The sequence below is a fragment of the Oncorhynchus kisutch genome, unplaced genomic scaffold (assembly GCF_002021735.2).
Source record: "Oncorhynchus kisutch isolate 150728-3 unplaced genomic scaffold, Okis_V2 scaffold3202, whole genome shotgun sequence".
Taxonomy (NCBI): Eukaryota; Metazoa; Chordata; class Actinopteri; order Salmoniformes; family Salmonidae; genus Oncorhynchus; species Oncorhynchus kisutch.
Genome location: NW_022265147.1, coordinates 130,008 through 155,966, shown reverse-complemented (window position 1 = coordinate 155,966; position 25,959 = coordinate 130,008). Strand labels below are relative to the sequence as shown.

Below are 25,959 nucleotides of genomic sequence, written 5' to 3'. Positions count from 1 at the left end.
AGTGTGGTGTGTCTGAGTGGTGTGTCTGAGTGTGTCTGTGTCTGAGTGGTGTGTCTGAGTGGTGTGTCTGTCTGAGTGTGTCTGTGTGGGGTGTCTGAGTGGTGTGTCTGAGTGGTGTGTCTGAGTGGTGTGTCTGAGTGGTGTGTCTGTCTGAGTGTGCCTGAGTGGTGTGTCTGTCTGAGTGTGCCTTAGTGGTGTGTCTGTCTGAGTGTGTCTGAGTGGTGTGTCTGTGTGGTGTGTCTGAGTGTGGTGTCTGAGTGTGCCTGAGTGGTGTGTCTGTCTGAGTGGTGTGTCTGTCTGAGTGTGTCTGAGTGGTGTGTCTGAGTGTGGTGTGTGAGTGTGGTGTGTCTGAGTGTGGTGTGTCTGAGTGGTGTGTCTGTCTGAGTGTGTCTGAGTGGTGTGTATACATGTGAGAAAGTCGAACATTCTTCAGAAGACAGCTCCCCTCCTTCCACCTGACTGTCAGAAGACAGCTCCCCTCCTTCCACCTGACTGTCAGAAGACAGCTCCCCTCTTCAAACTGACTGTCAGAGGTCAACCCCCCTCTTCCACCTGACTGTCAGAAGACAGCTCCCCTCCTTCCACCTGACTGTCAGAGGTCAACCCCCCTCTTCCACCTGACTGTCAGAGGTCAACCCCCCCTCTTCCACCTGACTGTCAGAAGACAGCTCCCCTCTTCAAACTGACTGTCAGAGGTCAACCCCCCCTCTTTCCTCGTCCTTCTTTCTCCTGGAGTCTGTTTGGGGCTTTATAACCTGACACAGTGGGAGGCGAGCGGCGACATTCAGTTGGAGGAGACCACCATGCCCGAGTATCTGTTTGTTCTTGAGTGTTAAATGGTGTACAAGTGTAATCTAATGCGTTGTCTCTGAATATCTTGTTTTCCTAGAGTTTGTCTGGCCGTCCGTTCCTGCTCCTCCTCCCCGGGGGACGTGTCAGACTCCTAGTACTGCACCTCGGTCTCTTCAGGGGTGGTGCTCCGCTCGGAGACGTCCTCTCTCGTCTTCTGCTTTCTGGAGGTGGATGGCTGGTTCTCTGCGGCGCCCGTGGTGCGGTATCTTCTCCCTTCAACGCCGTCTCAAGGAAGGCGCTGGTTTCACCGGCTTTGGAAGGATTCATCGCGTAACGTTTGGCTTCCATCCGGCTGTCGTGGCGCACGAAGTCGGCCAACGTTTCCCCGTCGGCATTCGGGAGAACGTTTTTAACCTGTAAGAACACAAACAAGACACACAGATAAAAGATGATATTTTAGTCATTGATGGTTTTCGGGTCAGCCGTTGGAGTAGGATCTTTTCATTTATATCCCATTTGACTGACATGACTGAAGATGGAAGTCCGCAGGTCAGTGAAGGAAGGCCTTCCAGGCAGGCCCATCTCCTTCCACGCCTCCCTCAGGTAGATGGGCAGGTTCTTGATCTCAGTGTTGGTGGAATTGAAAAAGAAGTACTGGGCTTTCTTTCCTCCTGGCAGGCATTGCTTAAATTTCAGGAAGTCTGAAAACCAAGAGTACTCCTCTTTGGTCAGCGACATCTGGATCCTGGTTTGCATTTGTTTTGCGTTTCCCACCTATTAGAAAATGGAGGAAAAAAACAGGCATTAACGCTGTGGTGCCTGCAGTCGTTTCCAAAACCAACCAACCACGTTCAGGTGTACGGTTGGTTATAGACTTACGTTGATCAGACAGGTCCCAGACAGGCCCCACTGGGCCATGTTCAGGTGTACGGTTATAGACTTACGTTGATCAGACAGGTCCCAGACAGGCCCCACTGGGCCACGTTCAGGTGTACGGTTATAGACTTACGTTGATCAGACAGGTCCCAGACAGGCCCCACTGGGCCACGTTCAGGTGTACGGTTATAGACTTACGTTGATCAGACAGGTCCCAGACAGGCCCCACTGGGCCACGTTCAGGTGTACGGTTATAGACTTACGTTGATCCGACAGGTTCCAGACAGGCCCCACTGGGCCACGTTCAGGTGTACGGTTATAGACTTACGTTGATCAGACAGGTCCCAGACAGGCCCCACTGGGCCACGTTCAGGTGTACGGTTATAGACTTACGTTGATCAGACAGGTCCCAGACAGGCCCCACTGGGCCACGTTCAGGTGTACGGTTATAGACTTACGTTGATCAGACAGGTCCCAGACAGGCCCCACTGGGCCATGTTCAGGTGTACGGTTATAGACTTACGTTGATCAGACAGGTCCCAGACAGGCCCCAATGGGCCACGTTCAGGTGTACGGTTGGTTATAGACTTACGTTGATCCGACAGGTCCCAGACAGGCCCCACTGGGCCACGTTCAGGTGTACGGTTATAGACTTATGTTGATCAGACAGGTCCCAGACAGGCCCCAATGGGCCACGTTCAGGTGTACGGTTATAGACTTACGTTGATCAGACAGGTCCCAGACAGGCCCCACTGGGCCACGTTCAGGTGTACGGTTATAGACTTACGTTGATCAGACAGGTCCCAGACAGGCCACGCTGGACGTCCTCCACCTCCTTCACCATCATGTTTCTATAAAGGCCCGGGCTGTGGCCGTACATGGAGGTGAAATAGGCACACAGGAATCCGTAAAACCGGTTCTGGTTCTTCTGTGTCATTGTTTCTTCCAAGGTTTCTGTGGGAACATGAGAATAAAAACAGGATAACTTCCATAATGTCCTGTAAACATCTATAATAATAACAGACAGCTTCCATAATGTCCTGTGAACATCTATAATAATAACAGACAGCTTCCATAATATCCTGTGAACATCTATAATAATAACAGACAACTTCCATAATGTCCTGTGAACATCTATAATAATAACAGACAACTTCCATAATGTCCCGTGAACATCTCTGACATCTATAATAATAACAGACAACTTCCATAATGTCCTGTGAACATCTCTGACATCTATAATAATAACAGACAGCTTCCATAATGTCCTGTGAACATCTCTGACATCTATAATAATAACAGACAGCTTCCATAATGTCCTGTGAACATCTCTGACATCTATAATAATAACAGACAGCTTCCATAATGTCCTGTGAACATCTCTGATAATAACAGACAGCTTCCATAATGTCCTGTAAACATCTATAATAATAACAGACAGCTTCCATAATGTCCTGTGAACATCTCTGATAATAACAGACAGCTTCCATAATGTCCTGTGAACATCTATAATAATAACAGACAGCTTCCATAATGTCCCGTGAACATCTATAATAATAACAGACAGCTTCCATAATGTCCTGTGAACATCTCTGACATCTATAATAATAACAGACAGCTTCCATAATGTCCTGTGAACATCTATAATAATAACAGTCAGCTTCCATAATGTCCTGTGAACATCTATAATAATAACAGACAGCTTCCATAATGTCCTGTGAACATCTCTGACATCTATAATAATAACAGACAGCTTCCATAATGTCCTGTGAACATCTATAATAATAACAGACAGCTTCCATAATGTCCTGTGAACATCTCTGACATCTATAATAATAACAGACAGCTTCCATAATGTCCTGTGAACATCTCTGATAATAACAGACAGCTTCCATAATGTCCTGTGAACATCTATAATAATAACAGACAGCTTCCATAATGTCCCGTGAACATCTATAATAATAACAGACAGCTTCCATAATGTCCTGTAAACATCTATAATAATAACAGACAGCTTCCATAATGTCCTGTAAACATCTATAATAATAACAGACAGCTTCCATAATGTCCTGTGAACATCTCTGACATCTATAATAATAACAGACAGCTTCCATAATGTCCTGTGAACATCTATAATAATAACAGTCAGCTTCCATAATGTCCTGTGAACATCTATAATAATAACAGACAGCTTCCATAATGTCCTGTGAACATCTATAATAATAACAGACAGCTTCCATAATGTCCTGTGAACATCTCTGACATCTATAATAATAACAGACAGCTTCCATAATGTCCTGTAAACATCTATAATAATAACAGACAGCTTCCATAATGTCCCGTGAACATCTATAATAATAACAGACAGCTTCCATAATGTCCTGTGAACATCTCTGATAATAACAGACCGCTTCCATAATGTCCTGTGAACATCTATAATAATAACAGACAGCTTCCATAATGTCCTGTGAACATCTATAATAACAGACAGCTTCCATAATGTCCTGTGAACATCTATAATAATAACAGACAGCTTCCATAATGTCCTGTGAACATCTATAATAATAACAGACAGCTTCCATAATGTCCTGTGAACATCTATAATAATAACAGACAGCTTCCATAATGTCCTGTGAACATGTATAATAATAACAGACAGCTTCCATAATGTCCTGTGAACATGTATAATAATAACAGACAGCTTCCATAATGTCCTGTGAACATGTATAATAATAACAGACAGCTTCCATAATGTCCTGTGAACATCTATAATAACAGACAGCTTCCATAATGTCCTGTGAACATCTATAATAACAGACAGCTTCCATAATGTCCTGTGAACATCTATAATAATAACAGACAGCTTCCATAATGTCCTGTGAACATCTCTGATAATAACAGACAGCTTCCATAATGTCCTGTGAACATCTATAATAATAACAGACAGCTTCCATAATGTCCTGTGAACATCTATAATAACAGACAGCTTCCATAATGTCCTGTGAACATCTATAATAATAACAGACAGCTTCCATAATGTCCTGTGAACATCTATAATAATAACAGACAGCTTCCATAATGTCCTGTGAACATCTATAATAATAACAGACAGCTTCCATAATGTCCTGTGAACATCTATAATAATAACAGACAGCTTCCATAATGTCCTGTAGACATCTATAATAACAGACAACTTCCATAATGTCCTGTAAACATCTCTGACATCTATAATAACAGACAGCTTCCATAATGTCATGTGAACATCTATAATAACAGACAGCTTCCATAATGTCCTGTGAACATCTATAATAACAGACAGCTTCCATAATGTCCTGTGAACATCTATAATAACAGACAGCTTCCATAATGTCCCGTGAACATCTATAATAACAGACAGCTTCCATAATGTCCTGTGAACATCTATAATAACAGACAGCTTCCATAATGTCCTGTGAACATCTATAATAACAGACAGCTTCCATAATGTCCTGTGAACATCTATAATAACAGACAGCTTCCATAATGTCCTGTGAACATCTATAATAACAGACAGCTTCCATAATGTCCTGTGAACATCTATAATAACAGACAGCTTCCATAATGCCCTGTGAACATCTATAATAACAGACAGCTTCCATAATGTCCTGTGAACATCTATAATAACAGACAGCTTCCATAATGTCCTGTAGACATCTCTGATAATAACAGACAGCTTCCATAATGTCCTGTGAACATCTATAATAATAACAGACAGCTTCCATAATGTCCTGTGAACATCTATAATAATAACAGACAGCTTCCATAATGTCCTGTAGACATCTATAATAACAGACAACTTCCATAATGTCCTGTAAACATCTCTGACATCTATAATAACAGACAGCTTCCATAATGTCCTGTGAACATCTATAATAATAACAGACAGCTTCCATAATGTCCTGTGAACATCTATAATAATAACAGACAGCTTCCATAATGTCCTGTGAACATCTTTAATAACAGACAACTTCCATAATGTCCTGTAAACATCTCTGACATCTATAATAACAGACAGCTTCCATAATGTCATGTGAACATCTATAATAACAGACAGCTTCCATAATGTCCTGTGAACATCTATAATAACAGACAGCTTCCATAATATCCTGTGAACATCTATAATAATAACAGACAACTTCCATAATGTCCTGTGAACATCTATAATAATAACAGACAACTTCCATAATGTCCCGTGAACATCTCTGACATCTATAATAATAACAGACAACTTCCATAATGTCCTGTGAACATCTCTGACATCTATAATAATAACAGACAGCTTCCATAATGTCCTGTGAACATCTCTGACATCTATAATAATAACAGACAGCTTCCATAATGTCCTGTGAACATCTCTGACATCTATAATAATAACAGACAGCTTCCATAATGTCCTGTGAACATCTCTGATAATAACAGACAGCTTCCATAATGTCCTGTAAACATCTATAATAATAACAGACAGCTTCCATAATGTCCTGTGAACATCTCTGATAATAACAGACAGCTTCCATAATGTCCTGTGAACATCTATAATAATAACAGACAGCTTCCATAATGTCCCGTGAACATCTATAATAATAACAGACAGCTTCCATAATGTCCTGTAAACATCTATAATAATAACAGACAGCTTCCATAATGTCCTGTGAACATCTCTGACATCTATAATAATAACAGACAGCTTCCATAATGTCCTGTGAACATCTATAATAATAACAGTCAGCTTCCATAATGTCCTGTGAACATCTATAATAATAACAGACAGCTTCCATAATGTCCTGTGAACATCTCTGACATCTATAATAATAACAGACAGCTTCCATAATGTCCTGTGAACATCTATAATAATAACAGACAGCTTCCATAATGTCCTGTGAACATCTCTGACATCTATAATAATAACAGACAGCTTCCATAATGTCCTGTGAACATCTCTGATAATAACAGACAGCTTCCATAATGTCCTGTGAACATCTATAATAATAACAGACAGCTTCCATAATGTCCCGTGAACATCTATAATAATAACAGACAGCTTCCATAATGTCCTGTAAACATCTATAATAATAACAGACAGCTTCCATAATGTCCTGTAAACATCTATAATAATAACAGACAGCTTCCATAATGTCCTGTGAACATCTCTGACATCTATAATAATAACAGACAGCTTCCATAATGTCCTGTGAACATCTATAATAATAACAGTCAGCTTCCATAATGTCCTGTGAACATCTATAATAATAACAGACAGCTTCCATAATGTCCTGTGAACATCTATAATAATAACAGACAGCTTCCATAATGTCCTGTGAACATCTCTGACATCTATAATAATAACAGACAGCTTCCATAATGTCCTGTAAACATCTATAATAATAACAGACAGCTTCCATAATGTCCCGTGAACATCTATAATAATAACAGACAGCTTCCATAATGTCCTGTGAACATCTCTGATAATAACAGACCGCTTCCATAATGTCCTGTGAACATCTATAATAATAACAGACAGCTTCCATAATGTCCTGTGAACATCTATAATAACAGACAGCTTCCATAATGTCCTGTGAACATCTATAATAATAACAGACAGCTTCCATAATGTCCTGTGAACATCTATAATAATAACAGACAGCTTCCATAATGTCCTGTGAACATGTATAATAATAACAGACAGCTTCCATAATGTCCTGTGAACATGTATAATAATAACAGACAGCTTCCATAATGTCCTGTGAACATGTATAATAATAACAGACAGCTTCCATAATGTCCTGTGAACATCTATAATAACAGACAGCTTCCATAATGTCCTGTGAACATCTATAATAACAGACAGCTTCCATAATGTCCTGTGAACATCTATAATAATAACAGACAGCTTCCATAATGTCCTGTGAACATCTCTGATAATAACAGACAGCTTCCATAATGTCCTGTGAACATCTATAATAATAACAGACAGCTTCCATAATGTCCTGTGAACATCTATAATAACAGACAGCTTCCATAATGTCCTGTGAACATCTATAATAATAACAGACAGCTTCCATAATGTCCTGTGAACATCTATAATAATAACAGACAGCTTCCATAATGTCCTGTGAACATCTATAATAATAACAGACAGCTTCCATAATGTCCTGTAGACATCTATAATAACAGACAACTTCCATAATGTCCTGTAAACATCTCTGACATCTATAATAACAGACAGCTTCCATAATGTCATGTGAACATCTATAATAACAGACAGCTTCCATAATGTCCTGTGAACATCTATAATAACAGACAGCTTCCATAATGTCCTGTGAACATCTATAATAACAGACAGCTTCCATAATGTCCCGTGAACATCTATAATAACAGACAGCTTCCATAATGTCCTGTGAACATCTATAATAACAGACAGCTTCCATAATGTCCTGTGAACATCTATAATAACAGACAGCTTCCATAATGTCCTGTGAACATCTATAATAACAGACAGCTTCCATAATGTCCTGTGAACATCTATAATAACAGACAGCTTCCATAATGTCCTGTGAACATCTATAATAACAGACAGCTTCCATAATGTCCTGTGAACATCTATAATAACAGACAGCTTCCATAATGCCCTGTGAACATCTATAATAACAGACAGCTTCCATAATGTCCTGTGAACATCTATAATAACAGACAGCTTCCATAATGTCCTGTGAACATCTATAATAATAACAGACAGCTTCCATAATGTCCTGTGAACATCTATAATAATAACAGACAGCTTCCATAATGTCCTGTAGACATCTATAATAACAGACAACTTCCATAATGTCCTGTAAACATCTCTGACATCTATAATAACAGACAGCTTCCATAATGTCCTGTGAACATCTATAATAATAACAGACAGCTTCCATAATGTCCTGTGAACATCTATAATAATAACAGACAGCTTCCATAATGTCCTGTGAACATCTTTAATAACAGACAACTTCCATAATGTCCTGTAAACATCTCTGACATCTATAATAACAGACAGCTTCCATAATGTCATGTGAACATCTATAATAACAGACAGCTTCCATAATGTCCTGTGAACATCTATAATAACAGACAGCTTCCATAATGTCCTGTGAACATCTATAATAACAGACAGCTTCCATAATGTCCCGTGAACATCTATAATAACAGACAGCTTCCATAATGTCCTGTGAACATCTATAATAACAGACAGCTTCCATAATGTCCTGTGAACATCTATAATAACAGACAGCTTCCATAATGTCCTGTGAACATCTATAATAACAGACAGCTTCCATAATGTCCTGTGAACATCTATAATAACAGACAGCTTCCATAATGGCCTGTGAACATCTATAATAACAGACAGCTTCCATAATGCCCTGTGAACATCTATAATAACAGACAGCTTCCATAATGTCCTGTGAACATCTATAATAACAGACAGCTTCCATAATGTCCTGTAGACATCTCTGATAATAACAGACAGCTTCCATAATGTCCTGTGAACATCTATAATAATAACAGACAACTTCCATAATGTCCTGTGAACATCTCTGACATCTATAATAATAACAGACAGCTTCCATAATGTCCTGTGAACATCTATAATAATAACAGACAGCTTCCATAATGTCCTGTGGACATCTCTGACATCTATAATAATAACAGACAGCTTCCATAATGTCCTGTAGACATCTCTGACGTCTAGAAGAGTGGAATAACAGTGACATCCCAGATTGAGGAAAAACTTACTCAGCACTTGGGGGATCTTGACCTTGGCAAGAGACTGGCACTCCAGCAGGCTCTTTGTAGACACCCCCTTGCCTTCCTTGTTGGAGACGGCTCCTTTCACGGACTTGTTGATCTCCTTCATTGCCCGGTTGATCTCCTTCCAGTGGTTTTTGGTCAGCCGGCAGCCAGGCGGAGGGGTCTCCTCGGAGTATTGGAGAAATGCACCGATAGTCGAGGTGTAGATGTTGACCGTGGCGACGGCCTTGTTCTGCTGAAGGGTCTGAAACCATCTAAAACACACACACACCACACAGACACACACACACACACACCACACACACACCACAACATCCATTAGTGTGTTGTTAATGAACGCTGATGAGACTAAAGAGAAAGACAGATCTCTGCTCACCTCCTCATGTTGTCCTGGTCTGTCAGGAAACTGAGAGTGGATGGATATTTCTCATCCTTCGCCATGAACTTCAAAAATTGCTGCACCCTCTTGAGCTTCGCGGCACAATTTTGCTTCAGCTTATTGTTTGGACTGGGGCCTTCACAGATCTTCCTGAACCCCTCTATAAACACACCTAATCAAAGACACATAACATTTAGGACTGGGGCCTTCACAGGTCTTCCTGAACCCCTCTATAAACACACCTAATCAAAGACACATAACATTTAGGACACATAACATTTAGGACTTAAGACAGATCTCACAACATAAATCAGACAGGCTGTTTTTCTAATATGTTTCAAAAACAAATCATTTGAAGACAAAGAAGCATTTGATTCTATTCCCTCAGATGAATCAAATCAGACTTGAATAGTCACCTGCACAGTCAGGACAGACAAATAGGACGGGGCAGTGGACTCAATGTGAACTCAGGGTGGGGTCTGGGGCGGAGTGAAGCAGGCCAGATACAGCGGAGGACGGGTGGGGTCTGGGGCGGAGTGAAGCAGGCCAGACACAGCGGAGGACAGGCCAGTGGACTCAATGTGAACTCAGGGTGGGTTCTGGGGCGGAGTGAAGCAGGCCAGACACATCGGAGGACGGGTGGGGTCTGGGGCAGAGTGAAGCAGGCCAGACACAGCGGAGGACGGGTGGGGTCTGGGGCAGAGTGAAGCAGGCCAGACACAGCGGAGTACGGGTGGGGTCTGGGGCGGAGTGAAGCAGGCCAGACACAGAGGAGGACGGGTGGGGTCTGGGGCAGAGTGAAGCAGGCCAGACACAGCAATGGACGGGTGGGGTCTGGGGCAGAGTGAAGCAGGCCAGACACAGCGATGGACGGGTGGGGTCTGGGAAGCAGGCCAGACACAGTGGAGGACGGGTGGGGTCTGGGGCAGAGTGAAGCAGGCCAGACACAGCGGAGGACGGGTGGGGTCTGGGGCAGAGTGAGGCAGGCCAGACACAGCGGAGGCCCAACACAAGTGACCCTAAAGTTACAGGACTTTTTCCACTTATTGTCGTGTCACAGCTTGAATTTAACAAGAATTAAACCTAGATATGTTTGTCACTGGCCTTCACACGATACCCCATAATGTCAAAGTGGAATTACGTTTTTCATATTTTGTTTTTACAAATGAATTAAAAATGAAAAGCTGGAATGTGACTCAGTCAATAAGTTTTCAAACCCTTATGTTATGGTACGCCGAGGAGTAAAAATGCACTTACGTTTATTTAACCCTTATTTGACCAGGTATGAGATAAATAGCATGGACTCACTGTGTGTGTAATAATAGTGTTTCAAATTATTTTTGAATGACTACCTCATCTCTGTACCTCACACATACAAGTATCTGTAATGTCCCTCAGTCGAGCAGTGCATTTCAAACACAGATTCAACCACAAAGACAAGGGAGGTTTTCCAATGTCTCGTAAAGAAGGGCACCTATTGGTAGATGGGTATAAAAAAAAATGTGAGTACCACTCCTCCATATTTTCAAGCTTAGTGGTGGCTGCATCATGTTAAGGTTATGCTTGTCATTGTTAAGGACTGGGGAGTTTTTCAGGATAAAAAATAAACAGAATGGAACTAAGCACAGGCAAAATCCGAGAGGAAAACCTGGTTCAGTCTGCTTTCCACCAGACACTGGGAGATGAATTCACCTTTCAGCAGGACAATAACCTAAAACACAATGCGAAATCTACACTGGAGTTGCTTAACAAGACAGTGAATGTTCCTGAGCGGCCAAGTTTACAGGTTTGACTTAAATCTATGGCAAGACCTGAAAATGGCTGTCTAGCAATGATCAACAAACAATTTGACAAAACTTTAAGAATATTGAAAAGAATAATGGGCAAATGTTGCACAATCCAGGTGTGAAAAACTTTAGAGACTCACCCAGACAGACTCACAGCTGTAATCGCTGCCAAAGGTGCTTCTACAATGTATTTACTCAAGGGTGTGAATACTTAAGTAAATGAGATATTTCTGTATTTAATTTTCAATAAATTTTGCAAACATTTCCACAAACATGTTTAGATTTTGTCATAATGGGGGCCTGTAGAGAGAAACCTATTTCATCCATTTTGAATTCAAGTTGAAGCAACAAAATGTGGAATAAGTCAAGGGGTAAGAATACTTTCTGACTGTGATTAGCTGGACCCTTTTCTACAACGTGAACACAAAAACAGTGAGGCAAAACAAAAAGCCTTTAGGCTATTCAAATACAAAATACTATTTAAAGCCAGTACTTACTCAGAGCAGAGCCCGGGAAGGGAGTTTGGCTGCTAGATCCGAGCGCCGTGGCCTCCTCTATCTGGGCTCCTGAACCTACGACTTGGTCCTGCTGTAGCTCCTCTTGTTCTGTGTCTGACGCAGGACGAGACGGCTCGGTCTGAAATCTGGACCTCTTCGCTGACCTCGTCTTCCCCGACCTCGCGTTCGCTGACCTCGCCCTGACACTCGTCGTCTTCTGCCTTTTCAGTAGCTGATACCTCTTCCTCGCTCTATTCAGTTCCGAGGTCAGCTTCAGGTTGTCCTCTCTAACGGATTGGATGATCGCACTTCTCTTGGTCAGGGCCTCATCGCGCTCTTGCAAAGCTTTCCGTAGCCTCAGGATGGGCGCCTGGCAGTGGCAGGAATAATCTCCGCAGCTCACGTCCTCCTCCTCCTCTTCCAAAGGAGACAGCAGTGAATCTAAAGAGTTGTCCTCCTCTTCCTGCTTTGTTTCCCACTCCACAATATCCAAATGGGTGGCCAGCGGGACGACAGGGTTGGACGCCCTCAACGTGGCCAGCCGCTCCATGGTCAGCCGTCTCCTGAGTTCCTCTAAAGCCCGTCTCCTCTGCGATCGGTCGAGCTCTGTGTGTGACTCCATGTGCCGGTCCAGCCGGCTGGCATGGGTGGAGCATCCTGTCACTGGGCACGGCTCCTGCCTGATGTTGACACGGCCCGACTGCCAATTACAAAGGAGGATCCTCTCCTCCGTGTTCCTCACATTGTGCGTGTGCCTCAGGTGCTGACTGAAGCCGACCACAACCTTAGGGCAAAGCGGACAGGAACGCACTGCAGAGCGCACCGGAGTTCTCTCTAGTATGAAAAAAAAAAAAGTCAAAAGAACATAAAAAAATATATTTTAAAAAACACCACACAATCAGTGATCCAACAAGTACAATGCTCCAGGCTGATTAGTTGTTGCTTAGAAACAACACCTGAGACCACACCTTCTCACTCAAGAACATCTTTAACCCCGCCTTCCACTAAAACACTCCTCCTCCCACTAAAACACTCCTCCTCCCCACTAAAACACTCCTCCTCCCCACTAAAACACTCCTCCTCCCCACTAAAACACTCCTCCTCCCACTAAAACACTCCTCCTCCCCACTAAAACACTCCTCCTCCCACTAAACACTCCTCCTCCCCACTAAAACACTCCTCCTCCCACTAAAACACTCCTCCTCCCCACTAAAACACTCCTCCTCCCACTAAAACACTCCTCCTCTCCCACTAAAACACTCATCCTCCCACTAAAACACTCATCCTCCCCACTAAAACACTCCTCCTCCCACTAAAAACACTCCTCCTCCCACTAAAACAGTCCTCCTCCCACTAAAACACTCCTCCTCCCACTAAAACACTCCTCCTCCCCACTAAAACACTCCTCCTCCCACTAAAACACTCCTCCGCCTCCCCACTAAAACACTCCTACCTCCCACTAAAACACTCCTCCTCCCCACTAAAACACGCCTCCTCCCCACTAAAACACTCCTCCTCCCACTAAAACACTCCTCCTCCCACTAAAACTCCTCCCACTAAAACAGTCCTCCTCCCACTAAAACACTACTCCTCCTCCCACTAAAACACTCCTCCTCCCCACTAAAAACACTCCTCCTCCACTAAACACACTCCTCCTCCTCCCCACTAAAACACTCCTCCTCCCACTAAAACACTCCTCCTCCCCACTAAAACATCCTCCTCCCACTAAAACACTCCTCCTCCCCACTTAAAACACTCCTCCTCCCACTAAAACACTCCTCCTCCCACTAAAACACTCCTCCTCCCACTAAAACACTCCTCCTCCCACTAAAACACTCCTCCTCCCCACTAAAAACACTCCTCCTCCCACTAAAACACTCCTCTCCTCCCACTAAAACACTCCTCCTCCCCCTAAAAACACTCCTCCTCCCACTAAAACACTCCTCCTCCCCACTAAAACACTCCTCCTCCCACTAAAACACTCCTCCTCCCCACTAAAACACTCCTCCTCCCCACTAAAAACACTCCTCCCTCCTCCCACTAAAACACTCCTCCTCCCACTAAAACACTCCTCCCCCCACTAAAACACGCCTCCTCCCACTAAAACACTCCTCCTCCCACAAACACTCATCCTCCCACTAAACACTCATCCTCCTCCCACTAAACACTCACTCCTCCTCCCCACTAAAACACTCCTCCTCCCCACTAAACACTCCTCCTCCACACTAAAACACTCCTCCTCCCCCTAAAACACTCCTCTCCCACTAAAAAAACTCCTCCTCCCACTAAAACACACCCCTCCTCCCACTAAAACACTCTCCTCCCCACTAAAGACACTCATCCTCACCACTAAAACACTCCTCCTCCCACATAAAACACTCCTCCTCCCACTAAAACACTCCTCCTCACCCACTAAAACACTCCTCCTTCCTCCCCACTAAAACACTCCTCCTCCCACTAAAACACTCCTCCCCACTAAAACACTCCTCTCCCACTAAAACACTCCTCCTCCCACTAAAACACTCCGCCTCCCACTAAAAGCAACGCCGCCTCCCCACTAAAACACTCCTCCTCCCACTAAAGGACACTCCTCCTCCCCACTAAAAACCCCTCCTCCCCACTAAAACACTCTCTCTCCCACTAAAAACACTCCTCCCCACTAAAACACTCTTCCTCCCCACTAAAACAACTCCTCCTCCCCACTAACACCTCCTCCTCCACTAAAACACCTCTCCTCCCACTAAAACACTCCTCCTCCCACGAAAACACTCCTCCTCCCACTAAAACACTCCTCCTCCCCACTAAAACACTCCTCTCCTTCCACTAAAACACTCCTCCTCCCACTAAAACACTCCTCCTCCCACGAAAACACTCCTCCTCCCACTAAAACACTCATCCTCCCCACTAAAACACTCCTCCTCCCCCACTAAAACACTCCTCCTCCCACTAAAACACTCCTCCTCCCACTAAACACTCCTCCCACTAAAACACTCCTCCTCCACTAAAACACTCCTCCTCCCACTAAAACACTCCTCCTCCCCACTAAAACACTCCTCCTCCCACTAAAACACTCCTCCTCCCACTAAAACACTCCTCCTCCCCACTAAAACACTCCTCCTCCCACTAAAACACTCCTCCTCCCACTAAAACACTCCTCCTCCCCACTAAAACACTCCTCCTCCCCACTAAAACACTCCTCCTCCCACTAAAACACTCCTCCTCCCACTAAAACACTCCTCCTCCCACTAAAACACTCCTCCTCCCACTAAAACACTCCTCCTCCCACTAAAACACTCCTCCTCCCCACTAAAACACTCCTCCCCCCACTAAAACACTCCTCCTCCCACTAAAACACTCCTCCTCCCCACTAAAACACTCCTCCTCCCCACTAAAACACTCCTCCTCCCACTAAAAACACTCCTCCTCCCACTAAAACACTCCTCCTCCCCACTAAAACACTCCTCCTCCCCACTAAAACACTCCTCCTCCCACTAAAACACTCCTCCTCCCCACTAAACACTCCTCCTCCCACTAAACACACTCCTCCTCCCCACTAAACACTCCTCCTCCCACTAAAACACTCCTCCTCCCCACTAAAACACTCCTCCTCCCCACTAAACCACTCCTCCTCCCCACTAAAACACTCCTCCTCCCACTAAAACACTCCTCCTCCCCACTAAAACACTCCTCCTCCCACTAAAACACTCATCCTCCCCACTAAAAACACTCCTCCTCCCACTAAAACACTCCTCCTCCCCACTAAACACTCCTCCTCCCCACTAAAACACTCCTCCTCCCACTAAAACACTCCTCCTCCCCACTAAACACTCCTCCTCCCCACTAAAACACTCCTCCTCCCACTAAACACTCCTCCTCCCCACTAAAACACTCCTCCTCCCACTAAAACACTCCTCCTCCCACTAAAACACTCATCCTCCCCACTAAAACACTCCTCCTCCCCACTAAAACACTCCTCCTCCCCACTAAAACACTCCTCCTCCCCACTAACACTCCTCCTCCCACTAAAACACTCCTCCTCCCCACTAAAACTCCTCCTCCCCACTAAAACACTCCTCCTCCCACTACAACAAACACCCCTCCTCCCACTAAACACTCATCCTCCCCACTAAACACTCCTCCTCCCCACTAACACTCCTCCTCCCACTAAAACACTCCTCCTCCCCACTAAAACACTCCTCCTCCCACTAAAACACCCTCCTCCCCACTAAAACCTCCTCCTCCTCCTCCCACTAAACACTCCTCCCCACTAAAAACACTCCTCCTCCCACTAAAACACTCCTCCTCCCACTAAAACACTCCTCCTCCCCACTAAAACACTCCTCCTCCCACTAAACACTCTCCTCCTCCCACTAAAACACTCCTCCTCCCCACTAAAACACCCTCCTCCCCACTAAAACACTCCTCCTCCCACTAAAACACTCCTCCCCACTAAAACCTCTCCTCCCCCCACTAAAACACTCCTCCCCCCACTAAAACACTCTCCTCCTCCCACTAAAACACCTCTCCTCCCACTAAAACACTCCTCCTCCCACTAAAACACTCCTCCTCCCACTAAAACACTCCTCCTCCCCACTAAAACACTCCTCCTCCTTCCACTAAAACACTCCTCCTCCCACTAAAACACTCCTCCTCCCACTAAAACACTCCTCCTCCCACTAAAACACTCCTCCTCCCCACTAAAACACTCCCTCCTCCCCACTAAACACTCCTCCTCCCTAAACACTCCTCCTCCCACTAAAACACTCCTCCTCCCCACTAAAACACTCCTCTCCTCCCACTAAAACACTCCTCCTCCCACTAAAACACTCCTCCTCCCACTAAAACACTCCTCCTCCCACTAAACACTCCTCCTCCCACTAAACATCCTCCTCCCACTAAAACACTCCTCCTCCCCCTCCCCACTAAACACTCCTCCTCCCCACTAAAACACTCCTCCTCCCACTAAAACACTCCTCCTAACCTCCCTCCCACTAAACACACTCCTCCTCCCCACTAAAAACCTCTCCTCCCCACTAAAACACTCCCCTCCCCACAAACACACTCCTCCTCCCCCCACTAAAACACTCCTCCTCCCACTAAAACACTCCTCCTCCCCACTAAAACACTCCTCCTCCCCACTAAAACACTCCTCCTCCCCACTAAACACTCCTCTCCCCACTAAAAACACTCTCCTCCCCCTCCCACTAAACCTCCTCCTCCCCACTAAAACACTCCTCCTCCCACTAAAACCTCCCCTCCCACTAAAACACTCCTCCTCCCACTAAAAAAACACTCCTCCCCCACTAAAACACTCCTCCTCCTCCCCACTAAAACACTCCTCCTCCCCACTAAACACTCCTCTCCCACTAAACACTCCTCCTCCCCACTAAAACACTCCTCTCCCCACTAAAACACTCCTCCCCTCCCCACTAAACACTCCTCCTCCTCCCACTAAAACACTCCTCCTCCTCCTCCCCACAACACTCCTCCTCCCACTAAAACACTCCTCCTCCACAAAAACACACTCCTCCTCCCACTAAAACACTCCTCCTCCCCACTAAAACACTCCTCCTCCCACTAAAACACTCCTCCTCCCACTAAAACACTCCTCCTCCCCACTAAAACACTCCTCCTCCCACTAAAACACTCCTCCTCCCCACTAACACACTCCTCCTCCCACTAAACACTCCTCCTCCCACTAAAACACTCCTCCTCCCACTAAACACTCCTCCTCCCACTAAAACACTCCTCCTCCCACTAAAACTCCTCCTCCCACTAAAACACTCCCCCTCCCCACTAAACACTCCTCCTCCCACTAAAACACTCCTCCTCCCCACTAAAAACACTCCTCCCTCCCACTAAAACACTCCTCCTCCCCACTAAAACACTCCTCCTCCCCACTAAAACACTCCTCCTCCCACTAAAACACTCCTCCTCCCCACTAAAACAGTCCTCCTCCCCACTAAAACACTCCTCCTCCCACTAAACACTCCTCCTCCCCACTAAAACACTCCTCCTCCCCACTAAACACTCCCTCCTCCCACTAAAACCCTCTCCTCCCCACTAAAACACTCCTCCTCCCACTAAAACACTCATCCTCCCCACTAAAACACTCCTCCTCCCCTAAAACACCCTCCTCCCACTAAAACAGTCCTCCTCCCCACTAAAACACCTCCTCCTCCCACTAAAACACTCCTCCTCCCCACTAAAACACTCCTCCTCCCACTAAAACACTCCTCCTCCCACTAAACACACTCCTCCTCCCACTAAAACACTCCTCCTCCCCACTAAAACACTCCTCCTCCCCACTAAAACACTCCTCCTCCCCCTAAAACACTCCTCCTCCCACTAAAACACTCCTCCTCCCCACTAAAACACTCCTCCTCCCACTAAAACACTCATCCTCCCACTAAAACAGTCCTCCTCCCCACTAAAACACTCTTCCTCCCCACTAAAACACTCCTCCTCCCACTAAAACACTCATCCTCCCCACTAAAACACTCCTCCCTCCCCAATCTAAAACACTCCTCCTCCCCACTAAAACACTCCTCCTCCCCACTAAAACACTCATCCTCCCCACTAAAACACTCCTCCTACCCACTAAAACACTCCTCCTCCCACTAAAAAACACTCCTCCTCCCCACTAAAACACTCCTCCTCCCCACTAAAACACTCCTCCTCCCACTAAAACACTCCTCCTCCCCATTAAAACACTCCTCCTCCCCCTAAAACAACTCCCCCTCCCACTAAAACACTCCTCCTCCCACTAAAACACTCCTCCTCCCACTAAAACACTCCTCCTCCCCACTAAAACACTCCTCCTCCCCACTAAAACACTCCTCCTCCCCACTAAAACACTCCTCCTCCCCACTAAAACACTCCTCCTCCCACTAAAACACTCCTCCTCCCCACTAAAACACTCATCCTCCTCCCACTAAAGACACTTCCTCCTCCCCACTAAAACAACTCCTCCTCCCACTAAAAACACTCCTCCTCCCACTAAAACACTCCTCCTCCCACTAAAACACTCCATCCTCCCCACTAAAACACTCCTCCTCCCACTAAAAACACTCCTCCTCCCACTAAAACACTCCTCCTCCCACTAAAACACTCATCCTCCCCCACTTAAACACACTCATCCTCCCCACTAAAACACTCCTCCTCCCACTAAAACACTCCTCCTCCACTAAAAAACACTCCTCCTCCCCACTAAAACACTCCTCCTCCCCGACTAAAACACTCTCCTCCCACTAAAAACCTCTCCTCCCCACTAAAACACTCCTCCTCCCACTAAAACACTCTCCTCCCACTAAAACACTCATCCTCCCCACTAAACACTCCTCCTCCCACTAAAACACTCCTCCTCCCCACTAAAACACTCCTCCTCCCCACTAAAACACTCCTCCTCCACTTAAACACTCCTCCTCCCCACTAAAACCACTCCTCCTCCCACTAAAACACTCCTCCTCCCACTAAAACCACACCCCTCCTCCCACTAAAACACTCATCCCTCCCCACTAAAACACTCCTCCTCCCCCACTAAACACTCCTCCTCCCACTAAAACACTCCTCCTCCCCACTAAAACACTCCTCCTCCCCACTAAAACACTCCTCCTCCCCACTAAAACACTCCTCCTCCCACTAAAACACTCCTCCCCACTAAAACAACTCCTCCTCCCCACTAAAACACTCCTCCTCCCACTAAAACACTCCTCCTCCCCACTAAAACACTCCTCCTCCCCACTAAACACTCCTCCTCCCACTAAAACACTCCTCCTCCCCACTAAAACACTCCTCCTCCCCACTAAAACACTCCTCCTCCCACTAAAACACTCCTCCCCACTAAAACACTCTTCCTCCCCACTAAAACACTCCTCCTCCCCACTAAAACACTCCTCCTCCCACTAAACACCTCTCCTCCCACTAAAACACCTCCTCCTCCCACTAAAACACTCCTCCTCCCACTAAACACTCCTCCCACTAAAACACTCCTCCTCCACTAAAACACTCCTCCTCCCCACTAGAAACAACTGCCTCCTCACACTAAAACACTCCCTCCTCCCACGTAAAACCACTCCCTTCCTCCCACCTTAAAAACACTCCTCCTCCCACTAAAACACATCCTCCTCCCCACTAAAACACTCCCTCCTCCCACGTAAAACAGTCCTCCTCCCACTGAAAACCACTCCTCCTCCCCACTGAAAACACTCCTCCTCGCCCACTAAAGACACTCCTCCCTCCCACTAAAACCACTCCTCCTCCGCACTGAAAACACTCCTCTCCCCCACTAACAAACACTCCTCCTCCCCACTAAACACTCCTCCCCCCACTAAACACTCCTCCTCCCACTAAAACACTCCTCCTCCCCACTAAAACAACTCCCTCCTCCCCACTTAAAACACGTCCTCACTCCCCACTAGAAACCAGCCTCCTCCTCCCCACTAAAACACTCCTCCTCCCACTAAAAAAACACTCCTCCTCCCCACTAGAAACACTCCTCCTCCCACTAAAACACTCCTCTCCCACTACACTCCTCCTCCCACTAAAAACACTCCTCCTCCACTAAAACACTCCTCCTCCCCACTAAACACTCCTCCTCCCACTAAAACACTCCTCCTCCCCACTAAAACACTCCTCCTCCCCACTAAAACACTCCTCCTCCCCACTAAAACACTCCTCCTCCCCACTAAAACACTCCTCCTCCCCACTAAAACACTCCTCCTCCCCCTAAAACACTCCTCCTCCCACTAAACACTCCTCCTCCCACTAAAACACTCCTCCTCCCACTAAAACACTCCTCTCCCCACTAAAACACTCCTCCTCCACTAAAAACACTCCTCCTCCCACTAAAACACTCCTCCTCCCACTAAAACACTCCTCCTCCCACTAAAACACTCCTCCTCCCCACTAACACACTCCTCCTCCCACTAAAACACTCATCCTCCCACTAAAACACTCCTCCTCCCACTAAAACACTCCTCCTCCCACTAAAACACTCCTCCTCCCACTAAAACACTCCTCCTCCCACTAAAACACTCCTCCTCCCCACTAAACACTCCTCCTCCCCACTAAAACACTCCTCCTCCCCACTAAAACACTCCTCTCCCACTAAAACACTCCTCCTCCCCACTAAACACTCCTCCTCCCACGAAACACTCCTCCTCCCACTAAAACACTCCTCCTCCCACTAAAACACTCCTCCTCCCCCACTAAAACACTCCTCCTACCCCACTAAAACACTCTCCCTCACTAAAACATCCTCCTCCCCACTAAACACTCCTCCTCCCACTAAAACACTCCTCCTCCCCACTAAAACACTCCTCCTCCCCACTAAAACACTCCTCCTCCCCACTATAAAACACTCCTCCTCCCACTAAAACACTCATCCTCCCACTAAAACACTCACTCTCTCCCACTAAAAACATCTCCTCCCCACTAAAACACTCCTCCTCCCCACTAAAACACTCCTCCTCCCCCACTAAAACACTCCTCCTCCCACTAAAAACACTCCTCCTCCCACTAAAAACACTCCTCCTCCCACTAAAACACTCTCCTCCCACTAAAACACTCCTCCTCCCCACTAAACACTCCTCCTCCCACTAAAACACTCCTCCTCCCCACTAAAACACTCCTCCTCCCACTAAAACACTCATCCTCCCACTAAAACAGTCCTCCTCCCACTAAAACACTCTTCCTCCCCACTAAAACACTCCTCCTCCCCACTAAAACACTCATCCTCCCCACTAAACACTCCTCCTCCCACTAAAACACTCCTCCTCCCCACTAAACACTCCTCCTCCCCACTAAAACACTCATCCTCCCCACTAAAACACTCCTCCTCCCCACTCTAAAACACTCCTCCTCCCCACTAAAACACTCCTCCTCCCCACTAAAACACTCCTCCTCCCCACCTAAAACACTCCTCCTCCCCACTTAAAACACTCCTCCTCCCCACTTAAAACACTCCTCCTCCCACTTAAAACACTCCTCCTCCCCACTAAACACTCCCTCCTCCCCACTAAACACTCCTCCTCCCACTAAACACTCCTCCTCCCCACTAAAACACTCCTCCTCCCCACTAAAACACTCCTCCTCCCCACTAAAACACTCCTCCTCCCCACTAAAAACACTCCTCCTCCCACTAAAACACTCCTCCTCCCCACTAAAACACTCATCCTCCCACTAAAACACTCCTCCTCCCCACTAAAACACTCCTCCTCCCACTAAAACACTCCTCCTCCCACTAAAACACTCCTCCTCCCACTAAAACACTCATCCTCCCCACTAAAACACTCCTCCTCCCACTAAAACACTCCTCCTCCCACTAAAACACTCCTCCTCCCACTAAAACACTCATCCTCCCCACTAAAACACTCATCCTCCCCACTAAAACACTCCTCCTCCCACTAAAACACTCCTCCTCCCACTAAAACACTCCTCCTCCCCACTAAAACACTCCTCCTCCCCACTAAAACACTCATCCTCCCCACTAAAACACTCATCCTCCCCACTAAAACACTCATCCTCCCCACTAAAACACTCCTCTGTTGTCAGCCTGGAGTTGAATCTATTCTAGTTCCAGAACTGTTTTAAAAACAGAACATACTGGAGTTACTCAGGTCTCCTCCTCTTCCACCAACTTACCAGTTATCTCTCCCTCCTCCTCCTTCACTCCAAACACTGCATCCTATAAATCAAATCACATGTTATTTGTCACATACAGGTGTTCAGCAGATGTTATTTGTCACATACAGGTGTTCAGCAGATGTTATTTGTCACATACAGGTGTTCAGCAGATGTTATTTGTTACATACACCTGTTCAGCAGATGTTATTTGTCACATACAGGTGTTCAGCAGATGTTATTTGTCACATACAGGTGTTCAGCAGATGTTATTGCGGGTGTAGTGAAATGCTTGTGTTTCTAGCTCTGACAGTGCACTAATATCTAACAATACACACAATGTAAAGGAAGGGAATTAAGAATATATAAATATATGGACGAGCGACGTCAGAGCAGCATAGACTGAGATACAGTAGAATAGGATAGAATACAGTATATACATATGAGATGAGTAATGCATAGACTGAGATACAGTAGAATAGGATAGAATACAGTATATACATATGAGATGAGTAATGCATAGACTGAGATACAGTAGAATAGGATAGAATACAGTATATACATATGAGATGAGTAATGCATAGACTGAGATACAGTAGAATAGGATAGAATACAGTATATACATATGAGATGAGTAATGCATAGACTGAGATACAGTAGAATAGGATAGAATACAGTATATACATATGAGATGAGTAATGCATAGACTGAGATACAGTAGAATAGGATAGAATACAGTATATACATATGAGATGAGTAATGCATAGACTGAGATACAGTAGAATAGGATAGAATACAGTATATACATATGAGATGAGTAATGCATAGACTGAGATACAGTAGAATAGGATAGAATACAGTATATACATATGAGATGAGTAATGCATAGACTGAGATACAGTAGAATAGGATAGAATACAGTATATACATATGAGATGAGTAATGCATAGACTGAGATACAGTAGAATAGGATAGAATACAGTATATACATATGAGATGAGTAATGCATAGACTGAGATACAGTAGAATAGGATAGAATACAGTATATACATATGAGATGAGTAATGCATAGACTGAGATACAGTAGAATAGAATACAGTATATACATATGAGATGAGTAATGCATAGACTGAGATACAGTAGAATAGGATAGAATACAGTATATACATATGAGATGAGTAATGCATAGACTGAGATACAGTAGAATAGGATAGAATACAGTATATACATATGAGATGAGTAATGCATAGACTGAGATACAGTAGAATAGGATAGAATACAGTATATACATATGAGATGAGTAATGCATAGACTGAGATACAGTAGAATAGGATAGAATACAGTATATACATATGAGATGAGTAGTGCCAGATGTGTAAACATTATTAAAGTGACCAGTGTTCCATTTATTAAAGTGGCCAGGGATTCCTAGTCTATGCCTATAGGGCAGCAGCCTCTAATGTGCTAGTGATGGCTATTGAACAGTCAAATGGCCTTGAGATACAAGCTGTTTTTCAGTCTCTCAGCTTTGATGCACCTGTACTGACCTCGCCTTCTGGATGATAGCGGGGTGAACAGACAGTGTTTCGGGTGGCTGTTGTCCTTGGTGATATTTTTGGCCTTCCTGTGACATCGGATGGTGTAGGTGTCCTGGAGGGCAGGTAGTTTGCCCCCGGTGATGCGTTGGGCAGACCGCACCACCCTCTTGCAGTTGTGGGCGTTGCCGTACCAAGCTGTGATACAGCCCGACAGGATGCTCTCAATGGTGCATCCACTTCCTCCTCAGTAACCTCCTCCTCTGTCACTCTGAACTCGTCTTCCTCTTCTTCCTTAGTAACCTCCTCCTCCTCTGTCATTCTGAACTCATATTCCTCTTCCTCCTCAGTAACCTTCTCCTCTTCCTCTGTCACTCTGAACTCGTCTTCCTCTTCTTTCACTGTAACTTTCATCTCCTCTTCTTTTACCGTAAAATCCTCCTCTTCCTCTTTCACTCTGAACTCGTCTTCCTCTTCTTTAACTGAAACGTCTTTCTCTTCCTCTTTCACGGCAACAGTCTCACCCTCTACCTGTTTTTGTATTGTAACAGCCTCCTCTTCCTCCTCCTCTTTGACCAGAGCTTCTTCCTCCTCTTTCACGACATGGTTCAGCCACAGACCCTCTTTCTCTGTCCAGCAGACATCCTCCTCTTCTTTAACAGGAGGAGAGAAGTTTAGTGAGCTCATGTTCGGGGATGTTAGCTAACTACCTGGTGAAATAAACAAAATAGCTAGTTAACATGTGCGACTAGCCTAGTGCTAGGCTATTTTAGCTATTCAGCTTGCTTATTAGTAACGTACATATTAAATTAAATGGAAAGTGGGTGTAACTATCTATACGACCGAAATTTGTTTTAAAACACAGTGAATAATATACACTGAAAGCGTCTCAAGAGCTCTAATGTTTCGGTTTTGTTTCGGCTAGAAAACTCCCGAGGTGTCTGACTGGCTGTTGTTGATGACGGTGGAGAAACACCCCGTCCACTGGATTATACGTCACAGACGCACATCCGCTATCTCTCCTGCTGACTGGAGTGTCGTAAACGCAGTTTAGGAAAGACAAAGCTGGAATGGCACTTTTTTTTGGTCGCAACAACTAAATTCACATAGAAATATGTGTTATAGATATGTCATTCTTATTGAAATCCAGTCTAAGAAGAGGTAAATCTGTTCTATGTGTTATAGATCTGTCATTCTCATTGAAAGCTAGTCTAAGAAGAGGTAAATCTGTTCTGTTTCTATTTCTACGTTGGTGGATGGGCATCGTCCTCTGGTTCCAAAGGGCTACATATTTTAATACAGAAATGAAAAGTTGTTTTTCACAAGTATTTCACTACAACCGTAAAAACATTGTCACCAGTGCTGTTTGTCGTCCTGGTAACACAGTCAACCTTTTTGATTCGACGACCGGAGTTGGAATCGCAGACAGCATCATGATTAATAAAATGTCATTCTAACCAAATAATGGGACGTGCTCATTATAAATACATTGTGATTTAGTTTCGGTATCAGACTCAATTTTGTGTTGTGATTTTGTTTGCAGAGCGTACCGGCTGGCAGTTTATCCGAGAAGGGGGTATACGGCGCGTCATCCCTGCGTATCGTCTCATCTATGAAGCGCGCAATACCCAGAATCAAAGGAATTT

General features: G+C 45.1%; 1 protein-coding gene across 1 annotated transcript; it reads right to left on the bottom strand.

The window, feature by feature from the left end:
• Nucleotides 1–300: 300 nt before the first annotated feature.
• Nucleotides 301–24,727, bottom strand: LOC109885622 (uncharacterized). Its single transcript, XM_031820266.1, has 8 exons — nt 24,521–24,727; nt 22,800–22,842; nt 12,156–12,989; nt 9,869–10,043; nt 9,478–9,746; nt 2,456–2,622; nt 1,318–1,566; nt 301–1,206 (listed from the first exon to the last, which is right to left on the bottom strand). Exons 1-8 carry the CDS (start codon nt 24,725–24,727, stop codon nt 886–888), a joined length of 2,265 nt encoding a protein of 754 aa, XP_031676126.1. The 3' UTR covers nt 301–885.
• Nucleotides 24,728–25,959: the final 1,232 nt, after the last annotated feature.